The 23894-nt window shown below is 41.9% G+C and overlaps 1 protein-coding gene and 1 long non-coding RNA gene across 3 annotated transcripts; one reads left to right on the plus strand and one right to left on the minus strand.

The window, feature by feature from the left end:
* Positions 1-6518: 6518 nt before the first annotated feature.
* Positions 6519-9390, minus strand: LOC148676745 (uncharacterized). Its single transcript, XR_015928253.1, has 2 exons — positions 9257-9390; positions 6519-7243 (listed from the first exon to the last, which is right to left on the minus strand). It is a non-coding gene; the product is annotated as an uncharacterized LOC148676745 (long non-coding RNA).
* Positions 9010-20146, plus strand: mfsd8l1 (major facilitator superfamily domain containing 8-like 1). Of its 2 annotated transcripts, none has more exons than XM_088612339.1 (12): positions 9010-9595; positions 10617-10802; positions 13003-13065; positions 13639-13758; positions 15497-15576; positions 16174-16474; positions 16770-16843; positions 17149-17362; positions 17653-17775; positions 18581-18711; positions 18874-18995; positions 19360-20146. In XM_088612339.1, the coding sequence occupies exons 1-11, from the start codon at positions 9520-9522 to the stop codon at positions 18955-18957; spliced, it is 1452 nt and encodes a 483-aa protein (XP_088468465.1). In that variant the 5' UTR covers positions 9010-9519; the 3' UTR covers positions 18958-18995; positions 19360-20146. The 2 variants fall into 2 exon arrangements, with proteins under 2 accessions (XP_088468465.1, XP_088468474.1); XM_088612348.1 differs by having other exon boundaries at positions 10652-10802.
* Positions 20147-23894: the final 3748 nt, after the last annotated feature.

Consider the following 23894-nt stretch of genomic DNA (forward strand, 5'->3'; position numbering starts at 1 on the left):
ACCAGCTTCAGAATCAGCAGTAACACAAGGGCCTAAGGGACGGAAAACTGTTTCACACAGAGTTGACAAGTTGACTTTCTGGGATCCTAGAAAATCTCACCTATTTTCTGGGAAGGTTAATAAAACAATTACACAGCCAAAGTAAATGAACAAGTTATAGGTTTATTCCATGCTGAAAAAAAGAAGAAAGAGAACACAACATTTCGGCCGTGGAGCCTTCTTCAGCCTTCTCATACCTGAAGAAGGCTCCACGGCCGAAACGTTGTGTTCTCTTTCTTCTTTTTTTCAGCATGGAATAAACCTATAACTTGTTCCTTTGCAGCCTACGCATGCTGACGCAGCTACCCACCCAAAGTAAATGAATGCTATTTTAGATGTTAAATGTTAAAGGCAGATCACCAACAGTGAGACAAGCATCTCTGTCTCCAGTTCTTGTGTGTAATTACCACAGAGATTAAAATGATATTCGTAAGCACTGGTGCCGTGGACAATTAGCAACTCTCTTCTAACAAAAGGTGGCCCTTTGATTACAGTTAACACACAGAACAGATGGTCACACCCTGAAATCCACAGATAACTCAAGAACTGTCTTTTGAAAGGACAGTGTTCATGGGCTCCTTCACCCACTCTGCTGAATCAAGAAGCCTCTGTCAATAAGACAAGAAAAGGGATATTTATTAATTATTAAATTAGCTTTTTTTGTTTCTTTATAGTAGGATTTTATGTTTGAGAAGTTACATAGACAGGTCATTTTTCTTGAACTTTAACTGTGACTTCAATACTGTTATATATTACTCTGTGCTCACAAACAATAGGCGATTGTCTCACATCAGGTGGAGTTGTCCTTCTCCTTATCTCCTGGAACAGTGGAGGATTCTGAATTTCGTAGGAAAATAAGACAAAAGAAATTAAGCTAGTGCAGTGAGCAAGGTCAAATAATGTGTACTATTTATGTGAAATTGATCTGAAACAATGTTACCACAACTGCAATTTTCAAAAATTTAAATTGACAATTTAAACAAAAATTCCAGATATCACTTTCGATTTAGCACTTTCTTTTTTGATAATGAATGGGAGTTTTAATTGCCAGAAATGGCTATAGAAACAATGTCATATTTGTTTGAATGATTGATTGTTAATTTGAATAATGTTTTAATGGTATGGACAAAACATTGTAGGGATCTCTCCTGCACTGGTGTCTAACAGAGTTGTTTGTTTTTACTTTTGCTTCTTGGTTGTTGATGTTTTACCAAATAATAGATTAAGGTTTTTGTTTTTCTAATTAAGTGACCACAGGAAATGTTTACACTCTGGTATCTTGCATTCTGTTCTGTTGTTAACAAACTGAAATGGAAACTTCTTGTCTTGCTCCACCTCAGTATGAAGAGCTGTACACCACACACTCTGCCATTTGGAAACAAGACTGCCCTTACTGTGAGAGGAGACACACAGGACACAACAGGAAAATAAAATAATTTTTACTAGTTTCGCTGCAAGTGACATTAAATTACATATTTCACGATTTCTGAATAATGCATGTGTGAATGTGTGTACATTCTTAGCCTCCGGCATACATCCAGTATACTGCTCAGGAATTAATTTATTAATTAACTGGATCTGGGTAGGCTTAAGACAACCACCACCAACGTGCCGCCCCACCTGGTTGTTGCGACGGCAGCCATAGTGCGCCAGTACGCTCACTACACATCAGCTGTCAGTGGGGAGGAGAACAGAGTTATGAGGTCATAATTGGTAAGGGCCAATGGGAAATTTGGCCAGGATGCCGGGGTAATGCTCTTACTGTTTTCGAGGAATGCCCTGGGATTTTTAATAACCACAAAGAGTCAGGACATCGGTTACATGTCTCATCCGTAGGACAGCGCCTATTTACAGTACCCGTCACTATACTGGGGCATTAGGACCCACACAAACTGCATGGTAAGCGCCCCCTACTGGTCCCACTAACACTTCTTCTAGTATGTTACTTGGGGAATACAATAGTTAAAAGGCAACCTCCAACAGGCAGTTAAGGATTCAATTGTGTAACTGAGAGCTGGATTGGAATAAAAACCAGGAGGTGTGTGAGCCTCCGGGATTGAAGACCTCTGTCTGCTATGAGTCACCAAAAAAACCCTGTTTTTTTAAACATTCAAATACATAGAAAAAAAATCCTAAGCAATTAATCCATTAAGGGAGTATTTTTTCAGTTTTAAAGCAGCTCTAGTCCTCAATGGCTGATGTTCTAAACAATCTCAAAATGACTCAGTTAATTACTTAATATAGCAGCTCACTTGTTCAATTGATCTCACTGGAATTGTTCCAAGTCTTTAGAAACTAGTTTAATGGCTCCTTACAAAACCTGTTGAAAAGCACTGCAGGACCAGGATTGGTGGTCAAAGTGACTTGCTCACGACAAGCAGCGTCTTAGTCCCCTAGACCACAGAACTGGCATACACGCACACTGACACGCTCTGTCACTGGGGGTGTGCTCATCTGATCTGCATGAAACAAGGAAGGGAATGGAAATACGTTTTACAGCCTACTCCCAACATTACAACACAATGACAGACAAAATCTGACCAACCAAGATGTCAGTGCAACAGTGACACAATAAGATAAGGGAGAAGTTAGTTATGATACATTGTTTGAAAGAGATATTGCAGGGTGCCCAAAGATTTCCTGTGTCTATTAGTATTACACCGGGGGGCAGAGAGGTGTCTCCCAGTGGGAGAACTGTGAGCTTGCAGTGGAGGGGCTGAGGGACTCTATCCAGAATACACTTTGCTTTCTTTGCCACCCCTTCGTTTGTAGAAGATATTTTAGACAATTTGCCCCAATTATTTTGCTACTTATTTTGACTAATTTTCACAATCACTGGCACCAATAAGACAGTACGTTAAGACACTTTCAATTAAAGACATGCAGAAAAGTTTTAGGATAGTTTTATTAACCTTGTGACTAGCTTTTTTCCCTTAGTGTCACATCATTTGTCCCACCTCAGGTTTGTGTCTATGACCAATCCCAAGTACTTATAGTCATTGACAATATCTACAGTCTGACTATTAATTACAGTAGGTTGGAGAGGTGTTGCATTTTTCCTAAAATCAATGACCAGCTCCTTTTTAAAAAAAAAATAACTGCAAAGAGAATTCATCACACCATTTAGCAAAATCATTTAGAATGGGACCAGGATGTTTTTCTGGGTCCTTTAATAAGCTGACCATAGCTGAGTCATCACCAAACTCAATGAGATGTCTTTTTGTGTTTGCTTTTACAATCATTAGTGTACAAAATGTACAGTAAGGGGGACAAAATACAGTCCTATCGTGATCCAGTGGAAGTATAGCGAATATCAGATTACCTGTTCCATCGTTTGTCCTCTTGAATTCTATTTGTTAAAAACAAATTTAGACCCATGTCATTATGATATTCTTTAGCTTCAAGTTCTCTGAGAGTTTCTGTGCAAGCAACAATGGTTGTATTGTGTTAAAAGCAGGGGAAAAGTCAACAAATAATATCCTTACAAATGACCTTGCTTGATCAAGATGCTGATAGACCAGATTTAACACAATTCAGCACAGTCCATCATATATGACTCTATCCTTCCAAGCAATCAAAGACCTGAGTTTGTGGCCAGAGCACACAATCATCTATTATACAGTATCTCAATCGGACATAAACCACACTACACCTCAGAGTCTATTTCAATTTGAACAACAGGTGCATTATTGTGGAAGAAATGAACTCAAGGAATGGGTTCAAAGTCCTTTGCAAGCCAACGTTGCTTCACTGTGCCAGCCCTATAAATGATAAACATTTACAGAAGAGCTTATTAAAAATTACCAGTTAGACACCTTCAAATGAAAAAGTCATTCAGCCCTGGTTTTTGTCTCTAACGGATGTGAAGAGCTGAATCTGCCTGCTCTTGCACGCTGTGGTTTGTGCTGTCTTGTGTCAAGATGACCTCCATCTCTTTCTAGTTTAAAATACTGTACATTTCTTTACTCACCAGCACCACCCAATACACTCTCACAGGTCCTACTGTATTTATAGCCGAGCTCTTATCTGTTACTAAACTGCAAGCACAACTCTTCCTCCTCTTGTTTCATTCATTGGTTAAAGCCAAATTCAGGAACTTTTAATTTGGGTGAACAACATTGCTAGACTAATCAGACCAGTTTAGTTTTTACATATATTCAAAAAAATATTAAAAAGAAATAACCTCACATTGTAAGCTGATTTTACATTTATTATAATAAGAAGGGACCTTTTACACTGGTTGCCACAGCTGTTTAGATCAATTCAAAATGTGAAATTACAAACTCTGAAGACAAAGACAAGTGGTCAGCAACTGGCCCTGAGGACAGGAGGCAGCGAGAGATCCTGTCAAACACTCGGCTTTCCGGGATCTGATTCTAACCTTCAAACCACTACTGCGGTTTCCTTGTTCCCAAACGTCTCTCTCGGGCTGAGAGCTGTCCCTCCCCTCACCTGCGCAGCCCTCAGTTGTCTCCACAGCCTGAACAGGCCAGGTGAGTGTGGCGCAAGTTCTGACCCGAGTGATTGATCAAGTGCTCAATGAGCTTTGCTCTGCATAAGGAGCAAGAGAGGAACAGCTCCAGTTAAGGTGCAGAGAGAATTATATAAAGCAAGACATTAATAATAATGTGAAGGAACAAGTAATAGGTTTATTCCATGCTGAAAAGAGAAGGAAGAAAACTGTGGCTGTGGAGCCTTCTCCGGGTGTGAGTGTGATCTAGAGGCCTGAGGACTGCTGGAGTATTACATTATTAGTATAACCACATATTATGATGCTTTGAGACAGAGCCAGGATTTAAAATTGACCATAAATTAAGTGATGCTTATTTTTAAAATAAAAGTGTTACACCTTCAAGCTGGTCATGTTGCAAATGCATGTTAAAAGGTGGAAAAATGTATTCCCCGCAATGGGAATTAATAAATGAAGTAGCCAGAACTAAATTAAATCCATTTGTTATTTTAATGTTGATTTTGCAACTAAAAATATATTTAGGTTGGAAAGATAACCCGTGACGCTCCTAAATATTTTCTTCAAAGGCAAAGGAGTTAAAGGGTTCAGAAATCAGCTGGATACTCAAAGTGCTGTTTACTGAGATGGGTGCCACCATGTGGTGACTTTGAGAATTGTCACAGATCAACAAGTGGTTCAGTTCTTCAAACCTTGCCTTGAAGGATTTGAAGTGCATGTTAGAAACCTGAGAACAGTTGCAAGTCCAATAAAAGACAAGAGAGGCAACATTAAAAAGCAGAGTGTCATTGTGGACTCCAGTAGGCCATAGACATCACCTGTAGAATGTAGACATAATAGCAGGACATAGTTCTGTGTTGCCTTTAGGTAGTTGAATGAAGTTAATAACAAACATTCCTGTGCTCTGTCAAGAATTGCTGTGGTACTTTAAGAGAAGAGAGCATTCACAGTAGGAGGGGAGGATACATCAGTCCAATTTGAAACACCTAAAAGGCTTGTTAAAAAAGGCGCTATATTAAATAAAGAAAATGTAAATGGAGATAGTGAACAGTATTGTATTGGGTTGCTACAGACCCAATAAAATAGCAGCAGCCAACAACTGGTCAAGAGCAACAAATGTAACTGAAAACAAACCTGCTTACACTTATATAGCGCTTTTTTGGATACTCCACTCAAAGTGCTTTACAGGTAATGGGGACTCCCCTCCACCACCACTAATGTGCAGCATCCACCTGGATGTATGCTGGGGCTTATGCTTCTAAAAATCCTGAGTATTGTCCAGAAGTACCATGTGCCTGACACCCCCATTCAGTAGTGTGGCTCTGAATGTCTCACCAAAATGGCCATTGGGTTAATGTACAGGAGGCTTTATTGCAGTGTTAATTAAGTCTATATACAGAAAGAATAGAAAAGTCTCTCTCTTTTCTACTACTAATCTCACGTGCAGTCTCCCTGTAACAACTTCCTAACTCTAACTGACACTAACACCATACAAACCCTTCTTATACACCAGCACACCACTATTTACCATCTTGTGAGAATATGCTCTCGAGTTCTTGACCTATAATGTAATACTTTAACACACAAAGTGAAACCATTTCCAGTTGTTAGAGGTCCTTGGACGACCTCTAGTGGCAGTTCCTCGGCTACTGCTGTCCCTGGCTAGACCAGTTGGCAACACACCAGCTCAGGACAAATGGATTTCTGATGGCCCTGGGCTCCCCTCCCCCACAGCTGTGCACTCACCGAGCTTACTGTCCTCTTCCCTCCCACAAAGACACTGCGACAGAGCAGCACATCTGTGAGGCTGAGGAATGGACCTCTGAGTACACATTGTCATTAACACGTGCGGTGGATGAATGTCAGTTTATTATCAAGTGGTGGATAATTCTTGTGTCAAGATGCCATTTCTAGACCGTGCCAGTTACTCCCATGGGGTGAATTGTTTGCACAGGTGTATGTACTTTAGACAAACTCTCCTCATCTCCAAAAAAACAAGTATAAAGAGATATGCAGGTTAAGTAGTTCACTGCACTTTCATGCTTTATACTTACAGCATACTGTAAAAAGTCACATGGTATATAAACAGTTCCAGGTCATGAGAACTGTTAAATATAAACTGCAGACTACACACAACACACACACTACACACAGCTGGCCAGGGCTCATATTAACCCTTAACTTGGAGGCACAATACTGTAGGTTTTCCTAGTTGCCTCTGACATGAAATGAACTGAGCATGAGGTCAAAGCACACTTTCTTGATTCACATTTTGCTGACACAAGTTTCTGTAAATCACATCATTAGATCAGCATTTGTGTCTGTTGGGACTTACTGAGCAGATCAGGCAGGAGTATTGAAAGACAGCAAAGTCACGGTATAGATAGCTGGTGTAACAAAGAGGTTATAAAAAATTTAGACACAGTATTGGAGATGCGTTTAATTCAATATGCTCATAGCATTTTAATGCTGCTGAGAAGCCATGCAGAACAGCAAAGGATTTGAATTCACAGGATGCTGAAGGTGGTTTGTCCTGGGTGAGATCTCAGAACATGAGTTGTGACGACAGCAATGAGGACCGGAGGAGAGCACAAGCCACATAGGAAGCAGAGCTCTGGGCTGTGCAACATGGAGCTCCACCCTGGCTTCAGTCCAGATAACTGGGCACAGACCACAGCTCAGGGAAATTGAATTTGGTGTGAGTTTTAGTATAAAACCAAGCGTCTGTGTGTCCGCCTGTAAGAATGACAGAGAGGCCTGTGTGAGAGTGTTAATAAAAGTCACAGGATGGTCATTACCAGAGGTCAGGAATGAGCCGGAGCAGTTTTAGTTTGATCTGGTACTTGACTGGAAGTGAAAGCAATTAGGGTAGCAGGTTTGGTTCTGGCTTGGTGTAACTTCTCTATTTTGCTTGATTTTCCAAGCTCTGATTTCCTCCCATATTGCAAAGACATGCTGTCTAAATAATCTGGGGTCTCTAAACTGCACCCCGTTTGTGTAAGACTAGCATCTCGTTTAGAGTGTATCCTAACTTGCACCCATGGTCTTCTTCTATGCACTCCGACACACCATTAGGCTTTATTAAACTAAGCCTAAGCCATTATTGAATATAGTGAATGCAACCAGACAGCAATGTAGTAGATGACATCTACCATAAATATTATGCATTATTAGCAATATACATATCTTAGTCATTTTGCAGCCAAGGTAAGAAAATGAGGTGCAGTGCTGTGACCCTGGGCTGCTGTCCAGTAGGAAACTGGAGTTGAGAGCTGCGGGCTGTGCTGAATAATGGATTCAGGGTGTCAGGTGGTAGTCAGGACTATGAGGAGCATGAACACTTCCCACCCCTCCTCTCCAGGGAAACAGAAAACCCATAGTCCAGGACACAGAGGCTCCAAGGCAGGGAGTCCTGGGCCTGGAGGACAAGCGTGCCTGCAAGTTTCCTACTTTTCAAAGGAGCAGCCCATGGAGAGCTGGGGGAAGTTGTAAAGCTGGTCCCATCAAGACAATAAGGATCTGATTTAGGCGGTCAAGAGCTGTGTTGGAAGCTGTAGACACACGGATCTGCCAGGAGCAAAATGGCCTACCGCTGCCATACAGCCTGTGTCCTGGCTCTCCCCTGCTGGAGCCCCACAAGAACAACTGCAGCCTGCTACTGTATGGCTTTCAGCTTCAGTGAAGAAACACAGTCAAGCAGGATGGGGATCTCCATGTTAAATCTATTTCATATTCCATCTGGCATTCATTTCTCATTTACACTGTGGATAGACATCCAATTTTATACCATCAGAACAGAACCCTGCAGATATAGTATATAGATAGACATTCATTGAGTAAAGAAGACCTGCTTTAATTAATCTGTGGTTCTTCAGTGGTTTGGTATTGACCTTGAGTGAGGTATTTGTAATGTTAATTCCAAATAATCTCCTAACTACTTAATTAAAAAATCACTCACTTCAGTGCTTAGTTAAGCAATCGTTCCACATGTGTAAAAACTGGTGACTTTGAGAGATGATGAGATCGAGGGATGATATATAAACCCTGCTATATTGGTTCTCTCCAGGATCAGGGCTGGCCAGTCCATTCTAATACTTATGTCACTTTGCAGGTGGTTGAAAATCATAAATCTGCCTCATCTCATTCCTTCTCAGAGACACACAATGATTTCTTAAAGGATGGCTATGCATCTGAGATTATGGACTTTTATACAGTGGTGTGTTCATTTCAGTGAATCACCCTCAAATCTAGTTCATAATAGAAGAGAAAAGCTAGTTAGTGATAATTGAAAACACATAATAATCTATTAGTGCGATCAAACAAATTGACCACAAATGCAAATGAAATGCAACACACCAGATAAAAATGGAAATGCAGTAGTGATTCTTTTACATACAACCTGTATTCAGTGTGCATTTTATATTTTGAATTTGCACAGTGCACGTCCATACTCGACACTAGACATGCAGACGACTCACATTATCTGTTCATAGGATTGTCCCTGAACCGGAAGTGGCTATGAAGTAATCCGTTTCGTATAGTGCAAATGGTATATTATTCACATTCGGTCAGACTCATACCCACGGTAGAAAAGATCTGCTACAATGATTTAGGCAAGATTTTTATGTGTTATGGATTAAAACAAGACGATTATGTTCGTTGAAGAATTTACCACGATAGAAGAGTGGGCGGAGATACGGCTCCAGCTGTAAAGCGAAACGAGTAAAACGATTAAGAAGAAGAGTTTACCTGTTTCGCCAGGCCAGGTCTATGGCTTTTTGTGTTTTCCCCAGCACCGTGGTAGGACAGCAGCTGAGCCTGAACGCAGGTAGTGCTGTGAGGGATGGACTCGTTTCTCACTATAGACCCATGTGTTGTAATTGGTCGCAACGCCTCTTTCATTATTAAACCGGCTGGACGGGAGGAAAGTGCTCTTCTTCCCTGTCCATCCTGACGACATAGGTTTAAGTTTAAACTAAATAAAAATAGAGATTAAAAATTAGGGCGGCAGGATGGACTACCAGAAGAAGAAGAAACTGACCTTTTTCACTATCGGGCTCATCTTCCTTTTGAGTGGCATTGAATACGGTGAGCGAAATTATTTTTTAATAGTGTGGGTTTGTATTGGATCGAACTTAGTTTTTCATTTTAACGCTGGCCTTTCACTGTAATCACTAGCCAGATGGGCCCTTCATTAATACAATAACCCGAACTTAGTCCGCACTGTTGTCATGGGGGTTTAACTAACGTCAGATGTGACTGATGTCCAGAGCGGGTTGATTCTCTGCACCAAGTGCCTCTTCTCCTTGGATTAAACGCGAGTCGGGTATTCGCAGCATTGCTGCATTTTCAGGCGTGAACGTCACGATTCGTATTCAAACATTAATACCTATGTATTCGTTTAGCGGGGAATAAAGCAGCGATATTAAAAGGGTTGTTTAATATTACTCTTTAGTAGAGGTTGCTTATGCCGAGACACAAACCGGGCTGTGAGAGAAGAATGCGAGGGAGTGTCGCCGTTTGTCCTTGTGGAAGTGAAGAGTATTTGTGTGGGGAGTGTTTGCTTGCCTATCTAGCAGTCTGGCTTGCTTTACCTTCTAATCAGGCAGGCGCTTAACCAAGAGAAGCTGGGGTCGTGAGGGAAGTTGGGTTGTGCTGATTCAGCACAGAGGTTCCTTAATTTTTTATTTCTGTTGGTGGTGTGGTTTTGAGGGGGGTACCCTTTCCTGTAACAGTAGTGCAGTAAACAGCCAGGTACAGTTACAGTAGCAATGATTAAACAGCTCGTGTCTCCATCAGTTTCACAAAAGACCACGTCTCCATTCACAGACGTCTGATCCACATTACGTCAAGTATCTGGAAAATAATGCATTTGTTTCAGTTCTGCTAATCAGGACTGTTTTGATCAGTTTCTGTGCTTTATTTCTCATTGCCCAGTTCCTGAAGCCAGATCTGTTGCTGTCATCAGTTTCTTAAAGTGGTGATTCATCTTCATTGAGAAACTGGTGTGGAACAGGCATACTGTATACTGTGTACCGTTTTCAACCTTTTCTTCTCATGGTCTTCTCCTCCCTGTGTCCCCACTGGCCCTTTTCCTCTCCGTGTCCAGCGGTGATCCTGCCCACTATCTGGCGGTACCTGCAGACGCTGGGAGCAGAGCCCTATTTCCTGGGTTTGGGCCTGTCTGCGTTCAGCCTGACCGGACTGCTGTCCGGGCCGCTGTTCGGGCACTGGTCAGACCGCACGCGCCGCACCAAAGCCATCATCCTCTTCGCCAACCTCTTCGAGATTGCTGGTGAGCCCTTCTGTCCTGGTCAAGTATTAGAAATCCCCCAACTCCCCCCCCAGTACTGTGTAAAGGAAGAACAGGGGATCGGTTCCAAACAAGAGGAGGCTATTCGGCCATTCTGGCCTGATTCGTGTTTGACGTCTAGAAACGGCAAGATGGCTTTACTAGAACATGGCATTCTGAAAAACCATCATCCTGTTTTATGGAGATTCACTTGCAATTTCCACCAATTCCAGGGGTATTCAGTGAAATTGACATTTGGGGCATGGCTTTCTATCTCAAGGTTTCCAAAGTAGCAGCAAAGCCATTCATATGACTGGAACTTCCTAAAAAAAGTGGTGCACGAGTGTGGAATATACACTTCAGCCAATTATTTGTATGGAGCTTTCTGGAAACGGTCCTGGCAAAGGCTACAGTGTTCTCATGCTGAAGCGTTGGTCGAGTATCTTGGAGAAGAAATGAAAGGAACTGTTTTTTCTTAGCTTTTCCCCCTTCTTTCATTTTAAAACATTTTGGTGTAATTTGGTTTCAATTCCTCTGCAGGTAATTTGTTGTTTAGATATATTTATATATTACTTTTAATGTTTCTTTTCAGTGTAATGGAAGATGAAACGCGTGTAGTTTTTTCTTTAGCTAGTCCAATTGGTGTGATGCATTGGCAGTTCAATGGAAGAATTCTCCTACATTCTACCATATGGGAGGCAGACAGTTTTGATTCCCAGCCAATGCATAAGTTGTACTTGTAACAAATTGGGGTAATAGACTTTCTCTAATAATATAATAAAAATTGTGTATACTATATTGATGTTTTTATTAATTTTATATATCACTGTTAAATATAAATAATAAAAGTAACAATATCATGGACGGACCTATGTAGTGTACAGCTGCTGTGTGCCTGTTTCACAAAGTAAGATAACTCAGTTACCCAGATATATACAGTTTACTGTATAGTCTTTTCTGGTCGTGATGTGTGCTATTCAGGTTTGCTTACATGTTAAAATAACGTCAGACCCATTAGCTGACATTGGAGCAGTGATGTAGCCAGTATTTCATATTTTGGGTGGTGGACACACAGCATAAAACAGTGATCCCAAGATTGTTGTAGGCAAAAAGAAGTTTCAAGATAGCTGGGTGAGTTGCAATTTGACAAACCAACTTGAGTGCAGAAGTTTGCAGCCTCCTGCCACCATTTTTCAGCGGCCACAAAATGGATCGCTACTGGAAAACCAGCTAAAATAAAAAAACCTAAACTAAAAAGTGTTCAGCTACTACTACCTGCATAAATATTTATATTAGTAAATTAAGTGTAAAATATGTTTATTATACTTGAGTTATTTTTTATTTATTTTCAGCTACCAAAATGTCCTTTTAGTTACATGATTTTGTATTTAAACCCACTTAATATGGAATATTAAGAAGTACTACAACAGATTAAATGAAGCTACTAACATAAAACGCACCACAACTGCAACCATGAGTTCTGACGCGTGTTCTGAATGGCTGCATCTGTAGATCAGCACTGATTCAGGGGTGTCCAGGGCAACTGGAGGTCACAGTTCTGCTAAGTGCACTTAAGTGACTGAATCTTGTTTTTAATCTCAGCGTCGTTTCCACGAATGTGTTTATAATCAGGTTGTGGGAAAGCTCTTGTCTTTAAAATGAGAAACTCTGGAGAGATTCTATCCAGCAGATTTGAGTTTGCCTTTCCAAGTCCAGGTACATAATGCATAGAGTCTTATGTTGATCACGTTCAATTGCTCTGTCTCGGATGTTAATCAGATGTTTGTTCTGTTTTATTATAAAATAATAAAGCAAAGTCACATTCATTGTTATAACATTTAATAGTAATTGTTCTGTTACTTTTATTTTTTTATACTTGTAACTGATTGGATGCAGCATTTTCTCAAGGTTATTGCACTGTTAAAATAATATCCATTAGCTAAGGCAAGAAATGTAGGGTGTTACTTAGTATCTTATAATTTTTTTCCCATTTGGTTTCCCTTCATGGTCTTTTTGTTTAAATGCAGATATTCACATTCAGTCCTTAAGTTTTAAGTTTGGGTAATTCAAATTGCAGAACTCTGCTCTGGCTGACTGGGCTAAACTGACCTGGGAGAGTTGCTCATTCCCTGCTGCATCTGGGAAAGGTCAAAACAGCTGCAACTCTGACACTCTCTTCTTCCCACCACCCTCTCTCCCCCAGGAAACATCATGTACTTTATGGGCTACTCCAAATGGCTGCTACTGTCCAGCAGGCTTGTGGCAGGTAAGGGGTTAAACTCATCTCCACACAGAGTGTTCTAAGAAGATTAGTCACACACACTCTTTTTCCTTATGCTGTCTGTTCTGAGCCCAGAGGTGTACACTGAGTTCAGAGATGACTTTACAGTACTGTCAGTTTTGAGATGGGCTCTGTGCAAAGGCCTATTTCCTAGGAACAGTAACACCCTGTCAAACCCCTGTGATGTGTATAAACTCTATCATGCAGTATAGCCTGGGCTCTCTGTCTGTGTGGTACAGTTTAGCTAATATGTCATGCTGTGCCCTTGTCCTCTTGTGGCTAGTGGTGTGCCCAAAGATGTATGACGTCTGGCTACTAATTTAGCACTGGAAAATAATGCCAAGAATAATGTAGACCAGAATAAATCAATTAATAACAGGAGAAAGGATGTTTCCGGAGAGACTAGTGATTTAAGTTAGGTGGGGGGATGAGTGCTGGAGTTCTTAAACTGAGATCGGAGAGAGCAGTGAGTGAGCTGCCAGGTCTGGATGTACTGAGGAGGGCTATGGCTGGGTGTTGAAGCAGAGACATGAGAGTTTAATTGTGCTTTTTGTTTAGGTATCGGGACGGGTGCAGGCGCCTCGATCTTTGGCTACCTGACGCGGAGCACGCTGCCGGAGGACCGTGCCACTGTGTTTGCAGCTGTGATGGCCTGCCGGCAGGCTGGACTCCTGATTGGTCAGTTCTGCCATTGTGTTTATACATTTCCCAGCCATGTGCTTTGTTCAGCAGGAGATATAAACAATATCGGAACTGATTAGGTTACTGAATTACAATAATGGACTGTAACTTCTTTAAAACTGTAAGCTCTGTGAAGTAGTGCTACATGTCCTACTCTTAACAGATTATAAGGGTCTCTTTTAAACAAACATCTTCATAACTGTGGGTAAAGAGGCAAAAGTGTTTTAAAAAATATTACAATTGCTTAAAAATGTTAAGATCTAAGCCTTAGCGTACAGTCATGTTTTGCCGATTGCAATGTTAAAACTGAATTTTACATGATATTGCAGTAGATGACTATGCTCACTAGTTTGTCCACATGCGATTTGAACTCTACAAACCATCATGTTCCTTCAGTTTTTATGAGTGGGAGATGGCAAAGTGCATTTTGTCAATGATTAATAATACAACAATAATTTACTTGTAGATGTTTTTATGAAGAGAATTGTCAACAGGTACTTCTACACAGCTGTCTTACAGTAAGGCAACAGATTTCCACAGGAAAGGCAACAGGAAGGTCCACTAACCTGCTCAATGAATCACTGTTGGATAGTGATCTTCTGACACAAAACCATAACCATAACATTTCCTGCCCATTGAATCCCAGGTCTGAGAGGATTACTGTACAGAACCCAAAGGAGGAAGAAAGGGGTTTCTGGTGCAGTGTGTTATTTCTAAGTCAGTCACAGTTTGGGTGTTGGGTTGTAAACCAAATTGTTATGTCCAAATCCTCCCAGAAACTGAATAAATGGCTGTACTCTTGTAAAGGTGCTCAACGCATTATATATAAAAAAAAAGTCTCCCAAGGGGCTCAAACACTGATCATGCTTTCTTAAAGTTATGGTTCTGCCCTATAATTTAGGCTAGAGGTATCAAATGCAGTTTTTGGTGGGCCTAATGCAGAGGTTTCCAGCCCTTATTCTAGTAATTCCCAGTCCAGTTAGTGCCCTAGATCATTCTAAGCAATCTTTTTTTATAGCGGTTAAACTTGGAGGTTATTAATTAATAAAGAAAGTGATTTGTGATAAACTTTTAATAAGGTTTAGTGGATTGCAGAGAATGTTCTTATAAAACAACTAGAAGCTTCATTTAAAGTATAAGCGTTATTTGTTCTACTTCGTTAGCTGCACAGGTAAATGAAACCTTGGATTGAATAAAAACAAGAAGACGCCAGGCTCTCCAGGAATTTCGTCCTTAGCTCTGCCATTACTTACCAGTGACTGGAATTCCCAAGTGGGTATTAACACATGGTTTACTGGACCCCACTAGCAGTGGCCTGAGATACCAGTGTGTAAGATACCCAAGGTATCAGTGAGAGATTCACCCCTCTTCCATGCAATGCTAGCTCTTTATGGTGTAGTGCTTCTTGCAATGTGTCCAGAGCCAAAGATCTCTGTGCTAGCACACCTCCAACACCCACCTGTCTGCCTGTGCTGATCAGGGATTGATGCCAATTGTTCAAGGGGCAAGAAACTGGTAATGTTTTTGTAAATAGAACATAGAAATGCAGAACAGAAAGGAAATGAGGAACAAAATGCTGGGAACTGGACATGATTCCGGGAATGTTTTCTAACCCAGGTATAGGTATCATACTGTGGCAGTATAGTGTGAATTGCTATGGAAGGAGTAGCTCATAAACGCGCACATGGTCATTTAAAACTACTTGCTTATCTCTGACTTTCTCTGACTCCTACAGGTCCGGCCTTCAACCTGTTCTTGAGATTGTGCGACTTCCACCTGGGACCATTCATTGTGAATAAGTACACATCGCCAGGGGTAAGTGGAGAGAACTTAAACTGATTAAACTGGAGCAGTGCCAGCATTTTTGCATGGTGCTCTTTTAAAAAAAAATTGAACTAAATTAAATCTTCAGGTGGGTAGCTGCGTCAGCATGCGTAGGCTACAAAGGAACAAGTGATAGGTTTATTCCATGCTGAAAAAAAGAAGAAAGTAAACACAATGTTTCAGCTGTGGAGCCTTCTTTAGGTGTGCCTTCTTTAGAAAAGCCTTCTTTAGAAATAAGAGCCAATCTTTACCTCTGGCCTCACATGTTAAGTCTGCTTAGGTATCTCATATTTTAGTGATGATACAAGGTGCTTGTAAAGTTAATTGGTGTATTTGAATAACTGTGATATTGGATAATGTAATAACTATGGAGGAACCAACTAGAAAGTAAATGTGTTGTTACCATGTGGAAGGCACACTTGTGTGTGACAATTGTAAACACTCCACATACAGGCTGTCAAGTCCAAAACTGCAGTGTGCTCATATAGTGCCCTCTGGGACCTCAGAAGTGTCAAGTTTAGGCCCGCTAGCCTGTGACAACCATCTTTAGGATGGGCAGGAAGTGACTGTGCCTCTGGTTCTCTCCAGCTGTTCATGTGTTTCCTGTGGGTGCTGCTGCAGCTGGTGGTCCTATTCCTGTACTGGGACATCCCTCCACAGGGGGCATCGCAGCCCCAGGGGGATGCTGAGAAGGAAGAGGAGAAGCTCCTAGTGCCTCCAGTGACCCCTGAGCCATCGTACGGCAGTGTTGGCCCTGGTGTGCCCAGCTCTGTGGGTGTCACACACAATCATGTCCTCCCCAATGGCACCGTGAGCCCCCCCTCACCCCCACCCTCCCCTCCTCCATCCACACTCACCAACCCCTTCCACCGTTTCAGCGTCAGCAAAGGTGAGTGTCTGTGTCCCCTACTCACAGCTTCCTGATCGGGCGTGTACCCTCTCTCTCATAGTGCTTGCTTGCTCATTTTACCATAACCCATCCTTGCTGTTTCATTGCCCCTGTGGTACAATCGCTCTCAGTACTATTAACTGCGTCTGTCTTGGATCATGTAATTTTATGCTGTACCTGTGCGTCTTGTTGCGGTGTGTGTGCACGTGTAGACCTTGTCTATTTCTGACACGCTGTGTGTATCTGTGTGTGTGTGCACGCTGCTCTGCGAGTGACACTGTGCTCTGTGCTCCAGAGTACCTGCGGGAGGAAGTGGTGGTGCTGCTCACAGCTCAGTTCATCACTCTCTTCAACCAGACTGCACTGGAGGTATGAGGGATTGCTGCAGGAGCCGCTGAGTGTACAGGCTAGACTCCCAGTGCAGAGCAGAGTGAGCTGTCTCTGTCTTGATTAACTGACTTGCTGATGTGCTCTGTAAATAGCCTAATCTGTTGTTATTTCAGACTGTGACTGACTATGCCATGTTATATGAAATACAACAGGTTTAAAATGTTATGCAGTCATGTTATTTTAAAAGGGAGGAGGTGATAAAGTTGGTCTTTGATGCAAAGTTTAAACATGTACATGCTGTTATCCATCTGCCTTCACCATCCTTTCTCTTTCTCTTTCCCCAGACTATGGTGACCCCGCTGACCCAGAAGTACTTTAACTTTGGGGAGCTGGAGAATAGCATTATGTACTGCCTGTGTGGTGTGGAGGTCATCGCTGGGTTCTTCTTCGTGCGCTGGCTGAGCCAGCGCTGCACGGACCGCGTGGTCCTTGCTGTGGGGCTCATCATCTCCAACGTGTCCTGCGTCTGGTGCCTCATCTTCCTCGCAAACCCACAGGGTGAGGGTGCCTGCCAGCTCCACTGAGGGGGTACCGAGATGTATACAATGTGGTATCCCCATATACATTATGGATTAAGGCACACCAAGCGATATTAAGACAAACTCAGGCTCAAAGACTAAGATGCTTTAAAACTCTGAGATTCATTCAGATTCCCTCAAGGGGCAGCCAAGGCAGCCTCGGTTGCCTTTGGAGATGATAGGTTATACACAGGCTCAATTGAACGTATTGAGATATGCTTGACTAATTGCTTCATCGCTCACTCTGCCCTCTCTCTTTATCTCTCACAGGCGGATTACCCTGGCAGCTGACAGAGTTCGTTATCGGGGTGTTCCTTCAGGTTCTGGGGCTCCCATTTGTGGCAGTCTCCCAGGTTTCTCTGTTCTCCAAAGTGACGGCAGAGAAAACTCAGGGTGTGTATCAGTGTTTGGGTTTAACTGTACTACAGTTATTGTTCCAAGTGGTTGTGGTGTTCATGTTATCTCTGACTTCTTTAAGACTGGTACTCTGATTGAGCTAAACTTTGGAATCCAGTGAAGTTGAGGTTTCTGGTATGTGTTGAGCTACATGTAGGGTTAAACTTACACTACAGTTAGGATTCCACTAATGTTACAGCTACATTTTAACTTGAGTTGAAAAGACTGCTATTATGCCATGTTGTACTTAACGTTTAACACGGGTGGGGATGGTGTTTCCCTTAGGTCTAACAATGGTACTAGCGTTTAAATGACAAAGTAAGCACAATGCAGTCCTCGCATCATTCTAGTAAAGCCAATTGAAATGTAATTGTAACACTGGTTGACTTCAATGATTTTTCTCACCCTAGCCCAAGATCTAGGCTAGCATGTGCATTAACATTTTTTCGGCATCCTCACGGATAAGCAATGCAGATACAGATAACGATGGGGTTCTCCATGTTTTGGGCTCATGCAGGCACGATGATCAGGTCTGGACTGCTTCCTTGGCAAGACAGCCTAAGCCACTTATAAGGGCAGTCAAAAACTTTGCTGCACTTTGAACAATAGATCACATCGAGTGTTGAGATTAAGCCATTATAAGATCACTTTCCTTTTAACTGTGTGTCTCGGCAGTTATTCAGTTCTTTTCCATGTTTAGTTTATAACTGATGGGGGTAGTCTCCTGTGTGGTGCAGTATCTGTATGTTGTGAAGTGCTCCCTCTGCAGTGAGTCTCGCTTTGCTCTCGGTCTGGCCGGCAGGCTTCAGTCAGGGGCTGCGGCGCTCTGTCGGGGGACTGGCGACAATCCTGGGGCCACTGTGGGCAGGAGGGCTGACAGGAAACCTGTACATCATGCTGGGAGTCATGATGGCCCTGCTCCTCATGCTTACTGTGAGTACACCTGACCTCCGACTTGCGTGCATGCTGTTGTTACTGCATGCCCACTGTTGTAGTAGAGGCTGACTCAGTAGTGGCACTCAATGGCAGAGTGTTTGTTTGTCTCAATAGGGGTAAATGTGTGTTGTACTAATGGCAGTTTGCATATTTGTTTAGGTGATGATGGTGTTCTCCTATGATCAATTAGTGGAGCCCACTGTCATCATAAACCATACTGATGTCCAAGAGGACTGTGGGTAGGGGCTGCTTGTGGTCTCCAAGGAGATGAGCAGTGGAAGGTGAGGGGTGGGACTTTATGCTTTTCATGATGGTTTACACTGAAATAATTGCTAATGGTATTAAATCATAATTATTAGTAGCCTTATATTTCTGTACCTTGTTTCATCCCATCTTTAATTTTTCCTTCATGTGCTTTTTCTTTAGTTGTGCTCTCTGCCAAAAATCATACAATGTGGAAGCCTTGTGTCTGTAACCAGTTTCAACAGTCTATATTCTCCAGTCTAAAGCTATTTTACGTTGTTTATTTTGCCTCCGATTCAGGGTCAGTCTGATCCCTGCACCTTAGTGTCTGGGTCAGATTGAACCCCACGCTAAGCTCTGTCTTCCAGTCTAACTGCTGTGTTTCTCGACTGATTTACACAGGTGTCTGGTGGATCCACTGCCCACCCTGTGGACTGCTGGCTGGAAGAGGTCTTCTTCAGGGTAGCACTGGGACAAGGCAGGGCTGGAGTACTACCTTAGTATACTGGGACACTTCTCCAGACTGAGCATCCTGCATCCCTGTTTTCACCTCTTAACACTAACATTACAGGTTCTTCTATACACTGAATTACACAATTTTGATCCACTAGCATTTTACTTCACAGTCCATGTGATCCCTGTCTCAGGGCTCAAGAATTTGGCCTATTTAAAATTCTCTGCTTCTTAAAGTTGCTGCTGATTTTAAAGGTAGAACTGGATACAGCCAGTGTCTTTCCACTTTGAAAGGATGAATTTGGGTTTAGAAAGATTCAGAGGATTTCATCATTGTTTGGCCTACAAGTCCAGTGTTCCACAAAGCTGAGCCACTCTCCAGAGCTGCAGTGGTGGTGATCAACTCCCATTCTGAGAATTCAGTTCTGTAGGTTTTCTTTTACTCTAAATTGCTCAAGCAAAACCTCCACAACACAAGAGCACAGAAAGCAAAGACGTCTTTAACAACTGAGCCATAGACCTGCTGGGATTGCGGTTTTGCTGTCCATCAGAGCTATAGAGACATAATATGGAGTTTTAATATACAGTTTCAGTGTCAGTATGGAGTGCAAGCACAGAATCTCAGCACAGTGTTTGAGTCTCCTGGTGGGGTAGTCTGTATTGATGCACAATGAATGTAATTAAACTCAGTATATTTCCTGTGGAAAATATATTGTCAATAAAATATTAAACTGTTTTCATGTTGGTTGAAGCTAAGCATTAGGGGTCCAAACGGGAAGAAAACTGTTAACGCAACCCCCCTCAGTCTGTCTGTTTTCCACTGCAGTGTACTACATTTTATGTTGCAGAATATATTACAGCAAACCTTGCTATCTCTTGCTAGTGGTGCTATGTCATTCTTGTGGCCTACATTTGAACAATACCTCTGTATTTCTGCTGTAGTATATAAATAATGTAAACATACACTTGTGGAATTACTGTACCTATATATAATTATTTATTATAATCGGTGCAATGCAGTGTTCAGTTACGGCACCCAGCTAGCTTCCAGAATACCAGGAACAGGAGATGCAGAAGAGCACTTACCACTGTTCTCATAAAGTTTGTCAAAAAGTGTTAAATGTTTATATTGTTACATTTTTTTCTACTTTTTGCAATTACCACAAGAAACCTTTTCTAGTTCATTGGGTAGCAACAGTAAGTATAAAGTAAGCATTTTTTGTTCGCTGCTTTAGTTCCCATTGAAACGATTGACTTTTAGACTGTGCTTCTCTCTTCTGGACAAGTGGGGGAGCTATTACCCCACAGACTGGACTATTCTCACACGGACAAGCTGTGTGCAAAGTGTTTTTCCTTTCCTCAAGCTGTGGCTGAAACCCTGTGAAAATTAATTGGGGTGGTTGGATTATTTTTAACGAGCTGTAATTATGAAAGGGTGGCACTTTGGTTAGCATTGCTCTCTCACAGTGCTGAAGTCCTGGGTTCTATTCTGGATCTGGGATGCTGTCTGTGTGGAGTTTTTGTATGTTGTCACCGTGAGCAGTTGGGTTTCCTCCAGGTGTCCCGGTTTCCTCCCACCGTCCAAAAACATACAGGTAGGTTAATTGACTTCTGGGAAAACTGGCCCTGGGTGTGTGGATGTGTGCATGAATGCGTGTGATGGACTGGCATCCCAACCAGGGTATACCCTGCCTTGCGCCCATTGATTGCTGGGACACACAATGTCAATTATGTTTCATACTTGCCTATAAATTCTCTGCAAAGCTAGCAGCTTTCCCTGCCTCCTTCGGGAGGGGATGTCAGCCAAGTGGAGCTCGGCAGCTGGGGTGTGGGTATGGAACACAGGGCCGTGACCGCTCTGGACCCAAAAAAGGAATACATCTGAAACAAGGGTATCGCCATCATAGACTGCCGCAGATGAATGTGATCTCGTCTGCCTTGGTTCCTGTCAGTGCGTCAACTGGTGTTGATCTGCCATTGCTGTCCCCAGCCTCCATCTTGAGTCAGCTGCACCTCAATCCTAAAAAAGAGAGACATGCCCTGGCCTGTGTTTCTCCACTGTGGGTGGTCCTTCCGTGGAGAGCCCATCAACTCAGTGGAGTCTGGGAAACTGCCTGTTTCACAGCTTGAGTGATTAGGAAATCATAAGTATTGCTTCATAAAGTGTGAGCATTCCACTGTAATGTTATAGTGCTGCGATAAGATCAATAATTATAACACCCCTGAGAAATACTGATGCACACAGATAATCAGGTTATTAATATTTACCCATAGTGTTTCCCCCGGCTGTACACAGACCTGGCATTTCACAGATTATTGGTACTCTGTCAAATTCCACAGCCTTGAATAAATCATGTGCCAGAGATCTTGGCTAAATATAGAATGTTAAGTAGAGTGATGTTGATTACATATGGGAGGGGGGGCGTTTTTGCTTAAAAATCCAACGACAAAGCATTGTCTATTGAAGACTACTTTCTCCTTTTTACGTCAGTTTCCCAAACAAGATGTTTATCAAGAACATATTGCTCATTCTGCTTTAAAAGTAATGACAATCTTCTCCATTTTTAAAAGGACTGGAGGTTCTGTTCTCAAGGTATCTAACTGTGGTGTACTGTACAACCTGCAATGAGAAACCTTTCTGGATTGTGCTGTCATGAGTTTCTCTTTGGGTCTTCTGATGTTGGACTGTCATTAATGTACGCTTATCATTACTTTTAAACTTGCACTAATTGTTGATATCTGACATTTTTACTATTATGCCCACTCTGGTTCCAGCAAACCCTAGTTTAACTAGTTTAGCAGCTAGGTTAACTCACCAATTTACTCACAATTTGTGTATTTAATATTTATAAATATAAATGTAAATGTAAAAATATTTTGCACAATTTCATCTTGACCACTTGGGCAATTAGATTAGAGATCATTTGAAATGAAAATACTAAAACCTTGCAACACTCTAGAAGCAAAACTGACAGTTTCTGATTTAGGAGAATCATGATTGCTCATAATTGTTGGACTGTGGCTCTATCAGGTCAGGGTTGGCCAATTCTGTGCTGTCGCAATGCCCAGAAAATCACCAGCTGTGGTGTATGTTAATTGAAAAGAATGTGTAATGCAGAGAAATGTCTTTTAAACCAATTGGGTTCCCATTTACAATAATAGGTCATGTGGCCAGCAGTCCTGTGATTTGTGAGCATTTGCCCTCAATTTAGGGACTCTCGTCTAATCAAAAGGAGGACGTAGCTGAAATGTTCTGGGTTCAGTCCTGTGATTGTCATCACAAATATGGGTTTTTGTTTTAACTGTTTTTCCACTCAAATATATTTTTTAAATTTCAATGTCACCAAAGCTAAGTCATCCTGGTGCAGAGATTGGTGAGAGTGGACTAAACACACTAAAAAAAATCATCCTGTTGCTGACTGCAACAACGAGAGAGTCTCCCACCTGGGACCCCTCCTGAGAGAGAATGCCACCTGCCTTCTGAGTTTGAAGGTTATCTGTGGAATATTTGTGCCCCCTCATATCCCTGAAATGCAGGTGTCTTGAGAGAAAATGACAAGATGCCAGAGATCAAACAGCTCAAGACCCTCCCTCTCCTCCTCATCTCCGACGAGGCTCTGTGAGAGACGTTCTAGGATCACGTCTGCATTGTTATATAAGAAGTTACCATTGTAGAAGACAAATATCTAGTCATTGGCAATCTCTGACACAAACTGTGTTGAAATCTTTCTGCAAACTGGAGATCGGCGCAGGGCTGAATGGCTTGTTCTCAGCATGAAGTGGTTCTAGAGCTTGAGGGGGCTGGGCCAGCGATCCCTTCCCTCTGCGGTTGTGGGTCTGTGCCAAAATGGTATGATGACTGTTTTGTTTCTTAAAAAGTGGAAAGCATTTTTCTGGGATGTAACGCCTCCCCCTGAGATTGAAAGCTCGCTCACAAGCAGATTGAAAACATTATTCCCATCTCTTGAAAAATAACATTTTTGGCCACAACTGCCATAAGTAAAAATCTACAGCCGGTCTGCCACAGAAGAAAACGAACTCATAACTTTAAAAAAGCCAAAACATTTTGATTTAAAATTGAACTTTTTCCCCCTGCGGCACTGAATAAATAATATGTGAAGAGTTTTTGTTCTCCTAAATTCCTTACTCAGATTCGCCGTTGAGCTCCAACCGGTGATGAACCCCAGTATGGCCTCCATTCTCACTTTTTTCAACAATAAATTAATATCCTCACTTTAAAAAAGCTACAATAATTGTCATAGTCTTTATACTTTTTGTTTTTCTGCTTGAGTTGAATACGTTTTTTTTTTAAAAACCACGCAATGACCCAGTTTTCTTAGTTGCTCTTTCTAGAAATTGTGAAACACTCATGATGGCCGAAACCTAACATTCAATTAGAAAATTCCTTCTAAAGATATTTTATAAAAAATGAAAATCCACCCAGTTATTCAGATGGTTCTTGCATCTTCAGACCTGGAACCACC

Source organism: Lepisosteus platostomus, chromosome 2, assembly GCF_059453375.1.
Source record: "Lepisosteus platostomus isolate fLepPlt1 chromosome 2, fLepPlt1.hap1, whole genome shotgun sequence".
Taxonomy (NCBI): Eukaryota; Metazoa; Chordata; class Actinopteri; order Semionotiformes; family Lepisosteidae; genus Lepisosteus; species Lepisosteus platostomus.